This window comes from Colias philodice, chromosome 19, assembly GCF_061535455.1.
Source record: "Colias philodice isolate Cphi_HAF_F1 chromosome 19, ilColPhil1 Martin Lab GWU primary, whole genome shotgun sequence".
Lineage (NCBI taxonomy): Eukaryota > Metazoa > Arthropoda > Insecta > Lepidoptera > Pieridae > Colias > Colias philodice.
In genome coordinates, this window is record NC_143104.1 from 6,613,612 (window position 1) to 6,635,275 (window position 21,664).

At 32.0% G+C, this 21,664-nt stretch overlaps 2 protein-coding genes across 2 annotated transcripts in view; both read left to right on the top strand.

Moving 5' to 3' along the window:
- The window catches only part of LOC149480005 (uncharacterized), a 340,612-nt gene that overhangs the window by 86,388 nt on the left and 232,560 nt on the right, over positions 1–21,664 (top strand). The gene's annotated exons all lie outside the window — the stretch shown is intronic.
- On the top strand, positions 18,228–20,297 carry LOC149480007 (uncharacterized). Its single transcript, XM_089707534.1, has one exon. It carries the CDS (start codon positions 18,774–18,776, stop codon positions 20,289–20,291), a length of 1,518 nt encoding a protein of 505 aa, XP_089563660.1. The 5' UTR covers positions 18,228–18,773; the 3' UTR covers positions 20,292–20,297.

A 21,664-nucleotide genomic window follows, 5' to 3' on the forward strand; every position in this document is an offset into this window, starting at 1 on the left:
ACGTGCGTCGAATGCCTTTGTGCAATACGGGGTTATGAAATGTGGTTTCTGTGCACAAAGCGACTCATCGAATCATCGGATTTTAGACACAATTCACTATTTAACGAACCTGTAATACTAATGGCTTTAGAATTGTTAATCGTTACAATAAACTTCAATTAATGGTTGGTTGGATTCGGTCGTAAAGTGAAGGCAGAGATCGGATGAATTGAGTCGCGAATGTGATCCTTCAGTACCTACATATTATAATTGAAATAAACCAATGTTATAATTATAGGTATATACATTAAACAGATTTTATCATAGTCAATGTTTAGGTAATCTAATTTAAACTTCTTTTTATAGATACTCTCAATATAAGAAATTTCATTATACATAATATATTGTTTCGCGTTAATAATAAACTCTACCTACGCGTTACAAATTTTAGTCCGCAGCTTTTAGAAAATAATTATTCTATAATCTCGAATAAATTACTGGTCCCGTGAGTGCTAGTTAGAAATTATTTGCGAATTTAGTTCCAAAATTTGAATTCATTTATCGATGTTATACTAATCGCACCAAATCATAATTTAGCAGTTTTGAATATTCTAAATCGATGTAAATTTGAATTCTACGTTATCTATTAGATTTATAATTTTTCATGAATTAGTAAATTCATTTTGTATAAATCATATTTTTTGCTACGCTTTTTCAAAAGTTTTTTCATTCAAAAAGCATTAGTTTCATCGCACCTAACCGAAAAAACTTTAACTCATAATGCGTGACAATTTTGATAAATGACATTATTTCCATTACCAAATTTACTGTGCAAATTATTTAGAGCATGTCGTTGAACTCGGCAAACTACTTTTATACAAAATAAAAACAAAAGAAACGTTCATGTTCACTTTATTAAGACGTACTTTTATCAGGATTCCAAGTGATGTACTTACTTAAGCACACAATTCAGAAGGTTATAAATTCTTTATGAGTTTACCGAACTGAGGGATCTTTGAATAATGTAACGCCCAAATTAGTTATTCACTTATGTCTATACATATCGCGGCTCAGTGCTCACAACTAACTATTATCATTTATGCATGAGATGGATTAGGGGATATCATCCGTAAACTTTAAAACTTGGTTGTTATCGAAGGGTATATTCAAGGTGATCGGGTGACAAAGTGGTGTTTAATATGTAATTTTGTTGCGACTTAAAGTGCTGGTATATAAACTATATATTTTCGATGGTGTCGTTTGGAAATATCAGGGAATCGGTACAAGTCATAAAAGATTGTGGAATTATGTTTTTATTCTTAGCTGTAAATAGATAACGGTAAAATTAATCCGCCATGACACCCGAACTATATATAAATTTGGGGTATAAAACATTCTTTAAAGCATTTACAATTCTACCAAAAATAAATCAAGCCGTTTGGTTACAAACATTATGACACAGGATCTTAATGTTAGATTATTACAAATAATATTGAAAATCTTAATTAGTAGTGTTGCAATTGTGTCAACATAAGAGAAAATAAAACGAAGCAATTCATTAAAATATCGAACAAGGGATCATTCTGGTAGGTGTTCCTATAAAACTCGAATAAATAATAATTAATTGCAGCATAAAATAATTTGATAATCAAGACTAAGTATTCAATGTAGACTCAACAAAAACCAATAGGTAAAGGTATTTGTTGGAGAAAAAAAAACATTTTTAGCAGATATTCTTATAATGAAATGGATGCGATGAAAGGATTGAAAAAATAAGTCCCGATGGATCTCTGTAGCACTTTAAATGATAAGTTTGTATTTGTTTGGAAAATTCTAATAAAATTTTAAATTTTATTAGATTTGATAATTTTATTATTATCGTTCCATTGAAATAAATCAACCTAAAACGTACAGATATCACATAACATTATAACATTTTAGAAACAGCGTTAGCAACCTTTTAAATCATTAAACTTAAATTAGTAAATAATATTACGAGTTAAAGGCATCCCATGAAATATTTTTTAAGAAAACATTTTGACAATTTTTACTCCATTAATAAAAATAAAGTATTTAAATATTACTCTCAAGTTTGGAGTCTCACAGCCGTACTTAGAAGAAACGAGGCGTTGTAAAAACATGATTAGACAGTTATCCTACTTTTACTTTATCCCAATATTTTCTTTTTGAGACAAAATGTATTGAGCAGAAATGGTAATTCTTGTTAGCAATGAATTCTTTATAAGTACTTCAACTTTAAAAGTATATCGTTCTCGATATTTTTATTGAAGACAAAAATTGTTACAAGAAAGTCGTTGACAATTCTACTAAAAAAAACTTAATAAATGTCTAAACAAACATTTTCGACTGCAACATGGAAAAAGGTTTGAAATTTATTATATTGTTTCTATATTTGTAGAAATTAACTCTTGTAAGTTTTTAAAGTTTATAACAAAAACATTAAATGTAATAGCTTAGATTCTATCAATTAACTGACGATTTTATTGCAAAAATGATGTTTCCTTTGACATAGGTACAATCGCAAAACTATGCTAATTTCACCATAGCCACGCAGCTATTAAAAAAAGTAAGAGCACATTTCCCGCCAAAAATGCTCCACGGCTGAAATTCGAGTGCAGTGAATGTGTTAATCCATTTGATGTTGAAACTTGAAAGTGCCCAAAACTGAAACAGCGTGTAATCTTTAATCAGTGGAGCTGTGAATTCGGTAACAGCTAACCCGTACAATGAAGTTTTGAGAACTTGCTCTTTTTTCCTCTGCTTTTACGGGTTTTATTTCTACGTGAACGCGATTGATTTGGTGTGGAGAGAAATTTGGACGTGGTAATGCTTGTTTGGTTCACCTGTAGCATATTGTATAGCTAATGTACATGAATTTATAATAAAGTAGCTTTCCGCCCTCGGCTTCGCCCGCGTTTTCAAATAAAAACCCGTTCCCGTAGGATTTCCGGGATAAAACCTATCCTATGTCCTTTCTCGGGTATCAAAATATCTCTATACCAAATTTCATGCAAATTGGTTAAGTAGTTAAGGCGTGATTGAGTAACAGACAGACAGACAGATTTACTTTCGCATTTATAATATTAGTATGGATGACAATAGATTTTTTTTATCGAAAAAAGCGTGATTTTGAAGCAACTTGATGATCACTCGTTCTTATCATCATATTTTTCTCAATACAAAGGAGAAATCGCTCGTATGTTATATGCGAACAATATAAGAAGCATAATATATCTAGGTAGAGTCACCTTACTAGGTACAAAATAACAAAACAAAAATCCGTTCCCTTTTCGGCGTTTAGAAAACTGACCATTTCCTAATCACCAATTGATTACCTGTACTAGAATGTTATTACCAAGTAATTGTTGTTTGGTAGAAATCGGTAAACCAAATGGGAGCGTGCTGCTGCCGGCGTTTCCCTGCAGGTTGCCACTAATTAAAGCGAACGGAGTGCATAGTGCCTAGTTCTAGTTCAAGTCTTTGTTCAATAGTACGTACGCTCGAATTAAACTTTTTAGCTATCTGAAGCAATGGATAAATACAAACTGGTAACTGTTTCAATTAAGCGATCTGGAATTGTATCAAGTGGTGTGATGTTTACGCAGTTTAAGAGTTTATTTATTACATAGGATAGGATAACAATTGTTAACACTAATAATTATAAACATACAAAGAGAATACTTACAATTTAACATATCAAGTGCAACAATTAATTATTATAGGCTAACACCACATGCCTTATAAAAACGGTTATGAACATAAAAATATAACACATAGGTAGTAGCTACACAAAATAACGTTTGACAAGTCTGACTATGTTATTTGTATTATATACTCTTTTATTAAGTAAAAAAAACTTAGAATACAGATCATAATGAATTAGAAAAGGATTCCACTGTTTTATAAATACGATATTCCATTTTATAGTTATACTAGATTTCCGCTCGCGGCTTCGCCCGCGTTTTCAAAGGAAAACCCGCATAGTTCCCGTTCCCGTGGGATTTCCGGGATAAAACCTATCCTATGTGTTAATCCAAGTTACCTTCTATATGTGTGCTAAATTTCATTGTAATCGGTTCAGTAGTTTTTACGTGAAAGAGTAACAAACATCCATACATCCATACAAACTTTCGCCTTTATAATAGTATTAGATTTCCGCCAGCGGCTTCGCCATGTTAGTGAACTTAGCAGATCATTTTTAGCAGATCAAAAAAAAATGTGAGTTCTTATCGCGTGCAGTTGAGTTCTACAGTTCCTGATACTTTTTAGAAATACTCGCGTAAAATGAAACACTAGAAAATTTATTTATGTCATATTTCATCACGCCGTAGCATCATGCCGTAGCATCACGCCGTAGTATCATTCCGTAGCATCATGCCGTAGCATCATGCCGTAGCATCGCGCCGTAGCATCGCGCCGTAGCATTACGCCGTAGCATCACGCCGTAGCATCACGCCGTAGCATCATGCCGTAGCATCACGCCGTAGCATCATGCCGTAGCATCACGCCGTAGCATCATGCCGTACTATCACACCGTAGCATCACACCGTAGCATCACGTCGTAGCATCACGTCGTAGCATTACGTCTTAGCATCACGTTAAGCCGGGTCCAGGTCGGGTTTTTTCAAATGTCGTTTGTTAAGTTAAAAACGCCAGAACTATTTCTAAAAAGTATCAGGAACTGTAGAACTCAACTGCACGCGATAAGAACTCAATTTTTTTTTTGATCTGCTAAAAATGATCTGCTACGGGAAGTTGGCAGATAATTTTTTCAAATGTCGTTTTTTAAGGTAAAAACGCCAGAACTATTTCTAAAAAGTATCAGGAACTGTAGAACTCAACTGCACGCGATAAGAACTCACATTTTTTTTTTGATCTGCTAAAAATGATCTGCTAAGTTCACTAACATGGCTTCGCCCGCGTTTTCAAAGGAAAACCCGCATAGTCCCCGTTCCCGTGGGATTTCCGGGATAAAACCTATTCTATGTGTTAATCCAAGTTACCCTCTATATGTGTTCTAAAATTCATTGTAATCGGTTCAGTAGTTTTTGCGTGAAAGAGTAACAAACATCCATACAAACTTTCACATTATTTTATAATATTAATTATATAATATTTATAAAATGTTGTCTAATATAACATGGTACTTATAAGGTATTTCTGTACTGTTGGGCCAGTGACCCAACAGTACACTAATTAAGTGAAGTGTTTTGGTAGTGACCAAAACACTTCACTTAATTAGTTACACTTATTTTTATTCGTAATTAATATGAATATTAAAATGGATTTAATTACGACTAATTACGTCACTGCCAAGTACGAACTTACTTAGTAAAATATTAATTTAACTTTAATGTTTATCCAATTTTACATGAAAATTAATGACATAATAGATGTTATAGAAGAAATATGAAGCTTAATCAAATTAATAATGAACTAGTGAAATAAAAAAATTGTAGATAAAGAAATGTTTTACTTAAAAAAAAGCACTAGAGAGACCGAACTTGATACCTTGATATCAAGATCAAGACATTAATTCCTTTTAATTAGAAACACAAACTATATTTTTAACTATACAATATACATACTTAGTTTATTTTGCAGGAGGAGGTGGTCCCCGGTTGGCATTGGTTTATTAACCTGATGCTATATGTATTAATTTATTTACGTAATTATTGTATTATATTATGATAAAAATGAAATATTATGTTGATGATAAAGTATGAGTAAAAATATTTGTTGTTTCATTTTTCTGCTTGTTTTTTTTTTAGATTTATTTACTTAATTATAAGAAGGTAATACTTTATTTCTTTAGTGAAAATTATAAAGTTTAATTAATTGTAAACTGACTAATGTTTAGAATTGAAAATAATATTTTGTAATGGATATTCTATTTATCATTTACTAATCCTATAATCTTCAATAGCTTCGACTAATTATTGAATGGATTAAGTTAATCTTTATTATTCCCCTTATTTATTTATAGCCGATTACGTCTTAACATTATCTTCTAGGAAGGCATTTCTTCTGAAGGAAATTGGTCGTAAATATTTTCATCTCTTAATGTCGAGAGGGAAAATTGTATAAAAGTGGATCATTAAAACGCTTTAAGACTAATAATTTCTATATAATAGTATGTACAAGTGAAACTTATTTCGCTTTAGAAAATTGTATTTATTTATGATAATTCTATCCATATAACCTACAAAAGGTATAAAGATTTGTATACCAAATTAAATATTATACTTTTGTTCGAAGCAATAAACAATTTAATAATCTTTTATTATTATTAGGTCCTCAAAAAGCCAAAAACTCGAAACTCGACACAAATGATACCAATAAGATAAAACAAAATTGAGTCGAATTATAAACCGAACATTAAAATTCCGAAAGTAAACGACTTATAACTCCCAGTAGAATAAAGAAGCTTTAGAATGTTTTTATTAAAAAGGGGAGAATCTGTTTAATATTCATAAACAGTTAATGGATTCGAAATAAAAGCAAGATTTGTTTTGACTAAATTGGTAAACAATTGTACGGTAAAGTTTCCAAGTTTGAGGACACGGAACAAGAATATTCAAGTTCCTTGGGTCATTAAAATCTGTGACGTAATTGTTCCCCAAAAACAGATAACAGTTTGGAAATTTGTTTACTTTTGCTCCATTCCAGTTGAATACCTCCGTGAGACATTTTTCTGTAATCTGTTAAATTATTCGCAATAATTTATTTATTATTCTATGAATTTTATCCTAGTTTCCCTGAAAGCGTAGGTAGATATATAATTTGTGAAAATTATTAACAGTATTTAATGAGTCACCTAAATAATGTGCTCTAACATTGAAAATGTTTTAGATTTTTGAATTCTTAATGTCTCGTAACTATGTAGAGTTTCATACTTTAAGTGAAAATCATGTCCAATAACAAAAATCAAATTCAAATTTCAAATTTCAAATTTATTTATTTGTTTCACAATTTTTTACACCTCATATAAATTGTAGTAAATCCCTGGTTAACCCACTAGGAAAAACCTGTGCGGGGTCAACCAGTGACCTCCGTCGGCTTAGCATATTTTTAACAATATGATTTTAACAGTACATATTTAGAGACAGAAATTTTTATGTAGGTACAATCTTCAAACTTAGTTAGCCTTAACTTTAAAAAAAAAATAAATAAATATATAAATAAATAAGATTAATATACATATAATATATATAAAGATATTCATTATAAAATGGTTTCTTACAAGTTATCTAATTATGTGAGTATGTATGTCTGTGTGTGTGAGTGAGTGTGTATGCGCTTGCGTGTACGTGTGTGTGCGTATGTATGTGAGTGTTTGTGTGATTTTTAGAGGATATTATACAAAATTTTTTCAGTGTCATCATAGCTTAATCCTTGAAACCAGTCGTGTGATACTGTTCGAAGTTTGTAATTAGATAGATTAGATATTTTAAACTCCTTATTAGCAAAATTATATAAGGCGGGGCCCAAGAAATTTATATGATTTCTGCTTTTTTTAAGATTAGTTCTAGGAATAATAAAAACTTTATTCTTTTTACGCTTTGAAGCCAGGGTTAAGTCACTATTATCTCTAGGGAAACTATGCTGTTTTAAAATAAGGCTATGAAAGAATAGTTGTCGCACTGTGAGAACTTTAAATTCTTGATATAGGTCGAAGGTAGGGAACAGAAAAGGTTTGAAAGTAATAATTTTTAAGAGCATACGCTGAGCTCTTTCGAGACATATTAGACGCGTTTTTGCAGCTCCACCCCATGCGAGTATACAGTATCGAATGACAGATTCCCCCAAAGCCTTATATATTCTCATTTGAAAGGGATAGTCGCCAAGGTGTCTTATTGTTTTAAAGACCTTACCAAGTTTTCTGATCCTACCTGCGAGAGACTTAATGTGATGGTCCCACCTGAGGTGGTTGTCTATCGTTACACCTAGATATTTTATTTGTGCTACTCGCTCCAATGCTGCACATGAGCATTGATCCAGAGAAGCGCATCTATGAGCCTTAATTGTGAAATCGACATCCGGCTGTGTTTTAGTGGTCGTGGAAAAGGTGACATATTTCGTCTTGCTGTAATTCAACGTCAGCAGATTTTTGTCCAGCCATGAAATTACGGCATTTAGCGCGTATTCTGCGCTCCTCTGGACCAAGTCCCATGAACGGCCCTTTATGAGCAGGACTGTATCGTCAGCATAAGTGATTATTTGGCAGTTAGGGATGTTGAGGGAACAGAGATCGTTGATATATATTAAAAACAGGGTGGGGCCCAAAATACTGCCCTGTGACACTCCGTATTCTATTTCTTGTACGTTACTGAGGGTAGAATTAATTTTGACCGTTTGTTTGCGCCCTGTCAGATAGGATCTTAATAAATTAAAGGTGTCTCCCCGAACACCAAGGCGTTCAAGTTTAGAGAGGAGGATTGGTACTGAAACCGTATCAAACGCCTTGGCTAGATCGAGGAAAATACCTACACATTTATTTCCACAATCATTATTCAGGTTAACGAAATTAGTTAATGCTTCAACTGCATGGCTGGTGGACAAATTTCTACGAAAACCATACTGATTTGCAGATAAAAAATTTTGCGAATTTAAGTAGCTGATCAATCTATTGTTTATAATGCGTTCTAATATTTTCGATAGGATTGGTAGAATTGTTATAGGTCGATAGTTATTGACTAAAGACTTATCTCCGCTTTTAAAGATTGGATAACGCTTTGTATATTTTTTTTTCTTCACATAAAAACGATTACAGTGGTTCATCAAAGTACCATTTTAAAATAGAACAAAATACTCAGCACATAATCAAGATTTCATCTCAATTGCGCATAAAGTTAAAGTTCATTCATCGCAGTTACAAACGTGCAAGCTATGGACCTCGGTACACCGCTGAGGGAACTACAGCTTCCGAGTTTTACGGCTATTTGCATATTTTAGTCTTTGTTAATCTATAATGTATCTTTTTATTTTATTTTTATCATGTCTGCTTGATTTTTACACTAGTGATATTATTAAGAAAGATTTGATATGATTATTTTGCTATATTTCGCTAAAAGGCATTCCAGAGCGACATATTTCACGCCATATAATGAATAAATCAAAAAATAATATATTTTTTTATTGCAGTGGTACCTACGTTCATCTCTGTTAAATTGACGAAAATATGTCCTCTTAATTAGTACACCTAATCGAACATGTACTGAACTGATTATGGACATCAATAAGTAATTTATACTACTCAAAATTGCAATTAATTTTTAGATTATAATATACAAATAAGATGCTGCTTACTTTAATTAATAACCTGAATCGCAGCTCGATTAAAAACTTGCATCGCTTCAGAACTTAATTTGACGTTTTCAATATTCTATAACGAAGGCTTTAGTTTACAAACTATTTCAATCACTGTAAATGGACCTCATGCTGAGTCCGACCGATTATATTGAGAGAGTATAATGCCCTGAAATGCTTCGACCCTAGTACTTCAAATTTCTTTCGAGTACTATAACCGTGGTAAAAGCTTTTGTGTTTATTTGATACTGTTTAAATATTCTTTGTATAGTAAGGTACACATGAGTCAACTCTGCGTGAATGAAAGGAAATTTATGATAAAATAAAACAGCACTTTGTACTTAATATTTATTTTTAACTTCTGCAAAGAAGAAAGGCATTTACAAGAATCAATCGCTAATTCAATTTCATCTCTCCTCAAAATAGTCCCCGACAGAAATTTTAAAGATGGCTTCAAGCGGCGTGTTCCCATTAATCCGATCAAATAACGTTCAAGGTTGCATAAATTCCATGATTGTGGAATGCCGGAACATCATCATAAAAAGTTCCGCGTATGCAAAAAAGAACGTCAAAGTCAAGAGGTCAAAGTTCCAAAAATAACTTTCACATTCTTCAGTCGGTAAGTTTTCAAACGGTAAGTTTATCATAAAGATAAAAATAGCTCAGAGAATTATTGTAGATCGTGCACTTTTCTAAAATAATTTATACCCCTTATAATGATGCACCGTTTCCAGGAATTAATTAATCATTCTAAAATGAATTGAGATTTTTTAAAATGAGCTGTTTTCTTTATAAAATAAACCTAAAATATGATGTTTAAATACACTGCGAATATATGGAATTGGATTAATAATACACTTATTACATTAACATAAAATACAGACTAACACATTAATTAGCAGAGCTTCTTTCCTAAGTAAATTTTAATTAAATTAAGCGCGATATCTGTAGATGTCCTCGAAAATTGTAAGCTTAAGTAAATTAATCCACTGTACACATAATTATTAACTTAAGAAAAAATAGAACTTTTGTTACAAAGATCTCATGAATATTCATAAACCCGGCTCTTACATTACGCTTTTCATACATTTGCATAATACTTAAAAGCTAAAGCATATTTTGTATCGGTTTTACTCCATAACGCAGACAGGCTTCCTCAGATTAAAACATCTTTTATTCATCTAAAGCTTTATAATTAGTTCTTTGCAGAATTTCAATGAATCGCAGAATAAATAAATGTATAGCAATTTGATTATTAATGATTTTTATAAAAAGAAACATCTGTGAAGCAATATTCTATAACAAATTACCTATAGGTACTTAATATTATTAAGCAAAAGAGTTTGTTTGAACGCGCTAATCTCAGGAACTACTGGTCCGATTTGAAAAATTATTTCGGTGTTAGATAGCCTATTTATAGAGGAAGGCTAAAAGGCTATTATTATTATATCATCACGCTAAGACCAATAGGAGTGGAACCTCAAAACCACGAGGCACAGCTAGTGTCCTATAAAAATGAAAATTGGTCTACATTTCGCGGAGACTACACATACAAAAAAATCAACTAAATCTCTACAATTTTAGAAGTCTGTTGAAAAATATTAAGTAATTTTGAGAGTAAAGTAAGCTTTACTAAAGAGAGATAAGTCTCTCTTTCCTTACATGACTTCATTGAAAAAAATATAATTAAACACTGGTGTTCAAGGTATGACGTTATGACCCCTTTGTTTCCATTCCTGTTCTCGGTATAGGAGTGCTAATGGCCGAAATTCCTTTGGCTTCTGGTGCAGATAAAGCCGTGTATTCACTTGGTATAAAGAGTACATTATTAATAAATAACCAAGTTAGTACAAATTTAGATGATATGTGTGATAGAGCGTAAAGGTTAAACAAAAAGTGTTTTAATTTTAGTAATCATTATTGGTATATTAAGTTATTTTCACTGAAAAATAATAATGAACAGTAATATATACATTTTAATCGTGTTTCATTATTCAATCTAAAGGCGTATTGCAAATAGTATTAAGCAAAGATTATAGTTATAGCTTGCAAATACTCAGCTTAGTGCGTTCTAGTTAGATTAAAGCATCGATTCCGGGAACTCTTAGATCCTATTCCTTAGAATTAAGATTTGTTAGGAACTGACACAGGAATGTCATTTCAGAATATGTGAACGTTTGAATTTCATTAGGTTGAAATGTTTCAAATTGACATCAATGCAATCATTAAATGTCACCAAAGTTGTTTATCAACGCTTCGAGTGGCTTCGATCAACAATACTAACTAGATAGATATACAGATAAAAATTAAAACTAAATTCTCCACATAATTATTAACAGCTACATATGTTTCTTAGTAAACAGAGAGAAATGTTTTAAAATTAAGAATGAAGTTATCACTCTTAAAAATGTTACGATTATTACAAAATAAAATTCACTTCTCAAGTACGCTTTTATTTGCAGAGACGATGTTTTGCACTGACACGATATCTAGTTGCTATTGTTGATCGAAGATGCTACAAAATATAATGAAAATAGACAATAAATGCCTGAAGACATAATTCAGCAGTCACGAGTACTTGAGTAGTGCGCTCTTATTTGCCGACACAATTTTTTTATAAATTGTTGATCTAAGATGTCACTCAAACGAAATAGAGTGTAAATCCCGGAACACACGAGCCCATTTACAGTACCACCCAATGAGTACCCAGCCTAACTTCAATTACGATTACGCAACGCAGCTTCGATATTTGATTTTGAATTTAGAATTCACCGATATGAAAGGCTTCCTAACACTTCCGGCCACACTTCAGTGCAGCTTCAGTATGACGAGGGGATTATTTCCATGTTATTGAACCTACATTTCCAATTAGAGTACAAATGGTACAATACTGAGTACCTACGTTCTACCCATGTTCTACAATAGTATACTATGTTTATACTATGGAACACCATACAGAACACAATACGAAGAACACCATAGTATAAAGATACTATACTTTTTTCTTTATCCGAACCGCGAGGGACTGGAACATGCTTCCTGAGTCTGTGTTTCCCGACGAGTACAATATGGGGGTATACAAGCGTAGAGTGAACAGGTACCTTCTAGGGAAGCGCGTTCCATCTTATACCACATCTCAGCTTAACATCAGGCGAGATTGTGGTCAAGCGCTTCCCTATCGACAATAAAAAAGTACCATAGTATAAAGATACTATAGTAATAGCAGTATAGTAGATTGTGAAACCGTTTAAAAGTACGGAAGGAAATTCGATAGGCTATTTTTAAGATTTTGATTGGGGTCTAATTACTAAAGGGGATACCCAAGGGATTTATTTGTTAGCGAAATTATAAATAACCCTTCGTTATTGATAGAGGATAATGGATGTTTCACATAAATTGTTGTGTTCTTAGTTATCTTATTACCTGCTATTTAAAATAATTATGATGAATGAATGAATGAAAAATTATTTATTGTACACAATATAGGATACATTTTATAAACTTAACAATAAATTAATCAATGTACAGTAGGCGGCCTTATCACTGGCAGCGATGGTTATTCTTTTAATAGGTTTTCAGTTTTCACATAGTTACTACACAAATAAATGTTATATTCATATTAATTTCTTCTTCATTCAGTTAATAAAATGGTCAACATGTCAATTAATTCACATTTTATAAATCATTATCCCAAAATTAACTTTATTTCGATTAAATCTTAAACAACTATGAAATAATTTTGGTAAAATTTCATGAATATGCATCGTAAATGTTAACCAAATATGTACGATTTCTTTTAAATTAAATCCACTGTATTAATGAAATGAATCTCACATATTATTCTATTGAAGCATATCGAAATCATCTCTTTAATTTTTTCTACTCTTCCTCTAATATACTATTTTATTATTTTAAGTTAATATGATAAGTACTTTGAATTTTAATAATATCATTGGCCCATTTTATTTTATTTACGTAATTCCATATAAATATTTAGTACTAGATTTCCGCCCGCGGCTTCGCTCGCATTTTCAAAGGAAAACCCGCATAGTTCCCGTTCCCGTGGGATTTCCGGGATAAAACCTATCCTATGTGTTAATCCAAGTTACCCTCTATATGTGTGCTAAATTTCATTGTAATCGGTTCAGTAGTTTTTACGTGAAAGAGTAACAAACATCCATACATCCATACATCCATACATCCATACATCCATACAAACTTTCGCCTTTATAATAGTATTAAGATAATAAAATTTTCATCAAAATTTGATAAAATAAAAATATTCTGAAGCAAAGACCTAATAAAGTTATCAAAAATAGCATCTCGTTAAAGAGCTTCAAAAGTTTATATTAAAATACTCGTAGTAAATAAATAGTATAAAACTCCAAAAAAGTTTATAAATTTATATATCTACCAAAAAAGGTCAATACAACAATGTCTATCAATTTGAGTCAAACATCAAAACAATTAGTTTCTCCATCATCATAAGTACTTCTAGTGTCAGTACCAGTACATAAAAGCAATCTTCAACAAGGAATAGTCCAGAACACGCATAGTTCCCTTCCCAAGTAAAAGAGAATTATTTCTAGAACTGTGTCACGTACGCATTGTATTTAGAATGCTGTGCGCCTTTATTTTTTACATCTGGATTTCTTCTACCTTCCATTTACGTATCTGACTTATGTAGAATACATTCGAGATTTAGAAGCTATCACGTACTAGATAAATTTGTTTTTTCTAAACTGCGATGGATACATTTCTTTGCTGGAAGAAGATGGATTTAGTTTAGTTGTCTGAATGCTCAAATAGAAAACTGTTTGTACAAATATCATCATAAACCTTACATATAATGCTTATGATAATGTTAATACAGCAGTTTCTGCTTTGAATGCCATCACATGTTATCACATTGAAGTCATTATTTCTGTACCAAACTTTTTACAGGTTTAGCTAATAATTTTTTTATTTCATAGTACCAAAGAATAATAACTAGTAGCTAGCTAATAGTACTAATTTAATGCATCTTTCATTTACAGAGCTTACAAACAGACAATCTAAAAGTCCTAATAGATAAGCCAAGTGATATGTTATCATCGCCATATTATATTTAGAAAGTTTCACCAAACTCTAGATAATAAAAAATACAAACGATTCTCAAAATAGAAAGATTAGAATAAATTCGATCACTGAGGCGACTACGTTTGTGAGAGTGGCCTAGTGGCTTAGGCGTCTAAAGCGAAAGACGCGGGCCCGAATATCGCCTCACGATAAAGATTTTCCTTTTTTGTAAATATTATTTGCGTTTTATATGAAAATATTTACACTTTTATCAATTTCCTTTTATAAATTCCATTATTCCAATTCCATTATTAAAAACATCACCTTATTAACATCGTTATTGTTTCAATTCATTACAAGCCGATTGAACATTACATTTAAAAATAGAAAAAGAACATCTAGTTAAATTGCGCCCAATTGCCTATAAAAATGGTTCAGCACTAATTTCTTCAAGCAAAACGAAATCGAAATGAATGCCTCCGCTATGTAATTTGTGCTTCCACCGAAAAATGTTTCACAAATCACAGGCGCGTATACTTCAGTGCACTCTCTCCTCTTTTTATTCCACTCGCTTTGACAATTTGCTCTCTTGACGTTGTCTTCCCGAGTATAACACGTCCGCTGTGAAGTGCCCTCTTTAATTAAGGTCGTGGAAGCTATCTGGGGCGTCATATCGAGTGGCCGGTTTATACTTCGATTAGCTCGCATTGTTTTCATTGTATAAAGTGTTTTGCGCAAAGCGGTTCGATTGGTTTGTTTCTCACGTTAGAATAATTGTTTGAGTCTCAAACTTGGCAATGTGGATATTTTGTTTCGATTCTATGTTAAATTATAATAGCCCGAAATCCATTATGTAAACCATTTATGTAGTATGTTAATGTTACATTTTAAAAAGTAATTTTTGAGGTTATTCATTAAGTTTAAAACAGAAATCTTTCATGTTTATAAAGCAGCTAGTGTATTTTTCCTAGTTCTTATATAATTATGCTGTCTATGTATTACGCTTTATTCGCAGAAACGAAAAACAAAATCAACAACTTCAAAATTACCTTCTACAAATTTAATTATTAAAATTCCCGTTCACTATATCTCGGAGAATGAAAATATATTCAGCTCAAATTTAATAGTAGGTTCTGATTAAAATATTAAATACCTATATTTTCCGGTACGGTTTTTTTTTCATCGTTTAAGTAATTAATTTGCGGAACAAACATTTTTCGAAAGAGAATCTAGAGCACCTTTTTTGCTTATTTTAATGAAATGCAACGATTTCATTGATAATAAAAGGATAATAATCCTCTCGTTATCCTCCACTTTCAGGGTATCTAAAAAACAATGATTTTCTATAAACTCCGTTTACTTCACGATATCGGATTTTCATTGTTTAAGGAAAATAGGTTACACAACGCTGTTTGATTAAATGCATTGTTGGATTTTGTTTGCATTTTAGTAAATACCAAGAAGCTTATATCTAATACACTGGAGATTTCAGTATAAACATTAACTTGTAACAAGAAAATATGACCTTGAATGACGCCTGTATGTTTTTTTATCCCTTTCACACCTAACTTGGCAAGTGAAGAAATTTCCAGTGTATTAGATATAAGCTTCTTGGTAAATACATACAGTAGGAAAACTCTTATTTGTTAATAATTGTCTGGAATTGTCAAAATATTTTTTAAATCTGATAAGGGGCCTTAGACAAAGTAACAATTAAAAAACGATAACGAACTAACGAAGTTAGAAAAGGAAAAATGTATGGGATTGACATACGCCGCGTTAGATCACGTGGTCTATCTAATGTCAATCCCATACATTTTTCCTTTTCTAACTTCGTTAGTTCGTTATCGTTTTTTAATTGTTACTTTGTCTAAGGCCCCTGTTTTTACGCGATGACGCCTAGCAATTCAGGCATGTCCAATGTCCATGTCCACTAACCATATTATTATACTTTTTTTTTTAATTCATGAGCAAATTGTCACATACTAAGCCCATAGTGTATGATAGCTTACATCGGTGTATGCATGGGGATGTAATGTTTGCAAGTTTGATTGCCGTGCACACTGGCACCTCTCCAATTCCATCCCAGTTTTGTTGCACTTGTATCCCACAAACATTTTCTTTTCGCATTACGTACATTTGTTGAATGTTTACGTTAAAATGGAAACTTCAAAACTGCTACCGGCTTTGTGATTTGTTAGGACTAGAAGTTGAATTTGCAAACATTTGTACGGGCACCCGAATGGGAGCGGAAACGAGATGTGTTGACGCATTTACTGTGAATTTTTCTTTGCTTTTACAGTAAATTGTTCTGTAGGGTTGAACAAACAGGGTACGAAAATAATCTGTGGTGACCCTATTGCATAATAGCCTGTCTTGTTATTCTTGTAATCGCAGGAAAGGACGACCTTCTACAAGGTTATCTCGATGCTAGTTATAGCTAAAAGTGCTTATGTAAAGTAAAGCGTGAGCTGACTTATAAGGTTCATTCATCCTGGCTTTAGTAGCCTTATTTGAAAGATCATAGTTTGCTATTGTGTATGTAACATTATAATCTTTTGTCGGAGATAGATATAGGATGTTTGTTGATAGTTGGGTTATTGTGAATTTATCTGACATAAAGTTATTTTTAGTTATACCTATATATTCCTGTAGGTAGGAGGGGATTATAAATTATGGGGATGGGGATTATAATGCATATTCTCTGATAATCCTACTAGGAATTTGTCGCTTATTAGCGAGTCACATCACGTATTGAGCTTTTGTATTTGATTACTTGATAGGTTTTTTCTCGGAAGGGCCGATTCCAACAACCAAAGTATAAAACTAAAGCTACATCAATGTATTATGTTATGTACGAAATTATGATGTTAAAACCGTTGTATGTTCAAACATACAACGGTTTTAACATCATAATTTCGGTATCTAGTACGAGCTTGACCCAAAAAACTGACCCCAAACTGAATGAACTCACATAAACATTCTAATTCTGCGATTTATAACAAACCAAGTTTATACTACTTAAAACACACAGCACAGTAATTTTTCGACTCCTAACCGCACTGCCAAATAATTATGAGCTATATTTTATATTCGGTATGCGCTCGGACTTATGCGAATAAACTTGGTTTGATATTAAGCACGTTTATGAAACATTTAATGACCGGCAAACGAGTAACGGCCGGGGACGGTTGCGCTTACATTAAATTTATGATCATTTACGTTTGTTCGTTTTGTATAGACTGAACAGCGATTACGTCATTAAATTGCGTCGTAAATTAATGACGTTAATATGTCGATCGTTATAAAGATGCGCTCCTGACCATTTATGTAATATTACGCGTTTATTTTAAGTTATTGTTTACTTAAAAATCAATAACTACTCACTTAGCCGTCCACAAAACAAAAGCAAGATTACGGATGACATTAAAAACAAATTAAGAGTAACGTAAAGATCGAGGAAATCGAGTCACGTGTTAAACTGTGTGCTTTTTCATTTTCTGTTTCCATTCAACACTTCCAAGGCTTCCCGCTGAGCGCAAACCACTTTCGTGGTATTTCTTTAAGAGAACATTTTATTGCCCTCCAAAGTGAATTTGATGCTATAGTATAGTAAACGGTGCTCGTTGAGAAACAAATTTTCTTGAAAATTTTTACAGGGCAAAATGAATTTGACTTCCCGCTTCTAATTAGGCGTTTAATGAAACGCAAACATTGGTACTAAATTGGAATTGTAATTAGGTAATGGTAAATAAACATAAATTTTGTATTATGGTAACTAGAGGTACGTTTTGGATGTATGCTTATAAATTCCTTGACATTTGAAATAACCTAATATCATAACTATGAGACAAAAAAATCATATTAAATTCAATAATTACTTGTTAAAACAGTATAAATTAGTAATAGTTAACTATCTTATCAACGTACAAGTGTTATTTAATGTGAAATACGTATAATTACGTGACTGAAGCTGCGTTTTGTATAACGTGGATGTCAACGGCAACGGAAATTCAAATTCGAATTTCTTCTTGGATAAAACCAGGGGAGTACTAGTTTTAATTTATCTTATTTATAGATACACACAACATTCACATTCATTTAAACTTATAACACTGCTCATATTTTATGAGTAACGTCACAATAAATACATGAGCGCATAGTTATCGTCTCACTTTGCTTGACAAGTTGGAAGCAATTTAGAGGACAAAAACTAATAGCTCCAGACAAAATATACTTCAGTTCTAATACAAAACCTATATCTTATCCATTCACTATCTACTCTTTTCTTATAATTAAACCATATTAAGCCTATCTAACACAAGCAAAATTGTTTTAATTGTATCATATTATTATATACACTTTTTAACATCTATTTCACCTGTTTCAGCAACTAAAATTACAACATGCTGACCCGCAAGGCAGTGGCCAAAGATATGGAAAACAAACTAAAGGCCACACTACAGGATTTAAAGGCTTCTCAATCCCTGTGTGAACAACTCTTGCTGGAGAGAGAGGAACACGAGGTAGAAATCCAGCAAATAATAAACAAGAATACTAGTCTGAAGGCCGAGCTAGCTGAACTCCACACTCAATATATGGACAGCCAAAACAAATGCACAGCCCTTCAAGACCTTGTTGACAGCTTCCAACAGTGTTCCAATGACCACGAGAAGGCTCTCAGTCGTATCGTTGAACTGGAATGCAGTTTAATGGAGGTTCAGGAGGATAACTCCAAGCGGCTATGCAATTCATCCAACAGTCTTTTTGGTGAACTGCTTGAATGTGGACAGTTAAGTGGCTTTGAAAACAATAGAAAAATCAAGTTAAATTCACACAATAAATTAAAAAAATATCTCAAATTAAGTAGGTTTATTAAACGCACTAAATTAGTTATTAGAAATAGGTTTTCATTAAAAAATGTAGCACAATTGCAAAATAAAAATAAAAGCCTTTTGAAAGAGTTAGATAGATACCATAGGGACTTAGAACATTATAAAATGATATATGAAGTAGAAACTACTGAACTTCAGGAGAAAATAGACTCATTAAATGATACATTACATGACCTCAAACAAGAATATTCTGCTGCCCAGTTACAAATTAATGAACACATAAAAGAGGCAGATTACTTAATAAAGTTAAGCAATGAAAATATGGATCGCTTCGAGTCTATGACCAATAATTATGTATGTCAGTGTTCCATAAGTGACAATGAGCAACCGTCGCCCCATAAGACCATTGACTGCACTGACATACATAGCATCCAACCAACGGCAACAATTTCATCTAGTAATACAAAACATCTTTCCATGCAGGAAATTGTTGTGTTGTCAGATAATATAGGTCAGGGATTTGGCGCTTTGCTTAACAACTTAGGGCATAAAGTAACCAATTTTTGCACTCCTAATAGTTCATTTACATATATCATGAATTCTTTAGATAATTTTAGTTTTAGGGAAAATAGTATTGTTATTATATTATACGGAGATAGTTTTAATTTAAAAAAACATGACATTGATATAGGATTTCAAAAAATGTTGAAAATTAGTAGTGAGACAAAATGCAAATTTATGTTGTGTACATTGCCATATTTGCCTAGTTTGACACAAAATCAAAACAAATTTATCTATAATATCAATTTAAAATTATATAATTTAACAAATCATCATAGTGATGCATTTATATATTTTGACATAAATTCTTGTATAAAATCTTTTTGTTTGACAAAGAATACAGTGTATCTGCCATCTAGATATAAGAGAGAACTTGCTATGTTAATAGCATATAAAATTATTAACCAGTCTGATACATGTTCAGTAGCAGACCATCGATCTACTATAATTTTATGTAGTAGTAATTATATACATCAACCTAGGTTAAGTGTTGATAGACAAACTAGCCCTAAGCTAGATTTAAACTAGTATGTAAGACAACAGCTAAGCAGCCTTTTTCCATTGTACATCAAAATATACAAGGCTTGGCTAGCAAATTGTTAGAAATAGAATTATTTTTAAATCATAATAGAATTAAAATATTTTGTGTAACAGAACATTGGCTTAAACAATGTCAGTTGTTAATAAATATTGATAATTATAAATTAAAAAGTATATACTTTAGGACAAATGCTATTCATGGAGGTTCTCTTATTTTTGTACATAATAGTTTAAAATGCAAGGAACGAACTGACATTGTTAGCCTTTCTGTAGAACGCACCATTGAACTGTCCTGTGTTGAGCTTGAGCGTTACATTATTGTTTGCGTATACAGACCTCCTTCCAGTGACTATAATTTGTTTGAGACAGTCATGGAAGAAATATTAAAGCGTTTAGGCAGGAGTAAAAAGAAGGTAATAGTATGTGGTGATTTTAATATTGATTTACTTTCACACACACAAACGGCAACACGAATAGTTAATTTGTTTCATTCATTTAATCTGTATAAACTTTTTGATGAGCCCACACGAATAACACCTACTTCTGCAACTTGTATTGATAATATATACTGTGATTGCAAATGTTTAGAAAAATATATTCTCAACACGCTAACTTCGGATCACTGTGGCCAGAAAGTAGTTTTTGAATGGGATTGCATACCTACATTTAAAAGAATTAATGTTAGGCCTATAACTAGAAAAGGCATTCATACATTTAGAAATAATATTGATAATAAACTACCTGACCTGAATAATCAATCCTTTCATAAAAATCCTTGTGAAATGTTTACAAATCTTTTTAAGTTCATTCATAGTGAATATGAAAAAATATTTAAAATTAAATCTTTAACTATTACCAAGGATTTACCATTCAGCCAATGGGCAACTCCTAGTATACACAGATGCAGGAACGTTCTTTACGAGTTATATGGTATGAAACAATATAACAAAGACTTGTCGTTTCTTAGTTATGTTAGAAATTATTCAAAAACATTTAAAAAAGTTTGTTTCACTGCCAAGAGTTTGTATATCAGAGACAAAATACGCAACTCTGACAATAAAGTTAAAACGGTTTGGACAATTATTAATGGTGAATTGGGCAAAATCCGATCAAACGATAGTACCATAAAACTTGTCAACTCTGGTAGGGTCATTGACAAAAGTGCTGATGTTGCGCTTGCTTTTGAAGATTTCTTTAGTAGTGTCCCTGCTAGTTTAACTAAGAATTTAAATTCGTCTTCAGCGCTTGCAGAGTCTTTATTGAGGGATCACGTTGCTGAGTGTAACAAACTATTTGAATTGCGACACGTGACTGCTGATGAAATTGTTAAAACCTTTAAAACATTAAATTTAAAAAAAACC

Coding starts and splice junctions, on each gene's coding strand:
- LOC149480007 (XM_089707534.1), top strand. CDS start 18,774: ATGCTGACCCGCAAGGCAGTGGCCAAAGATATGGAAAACAAACTAAAG.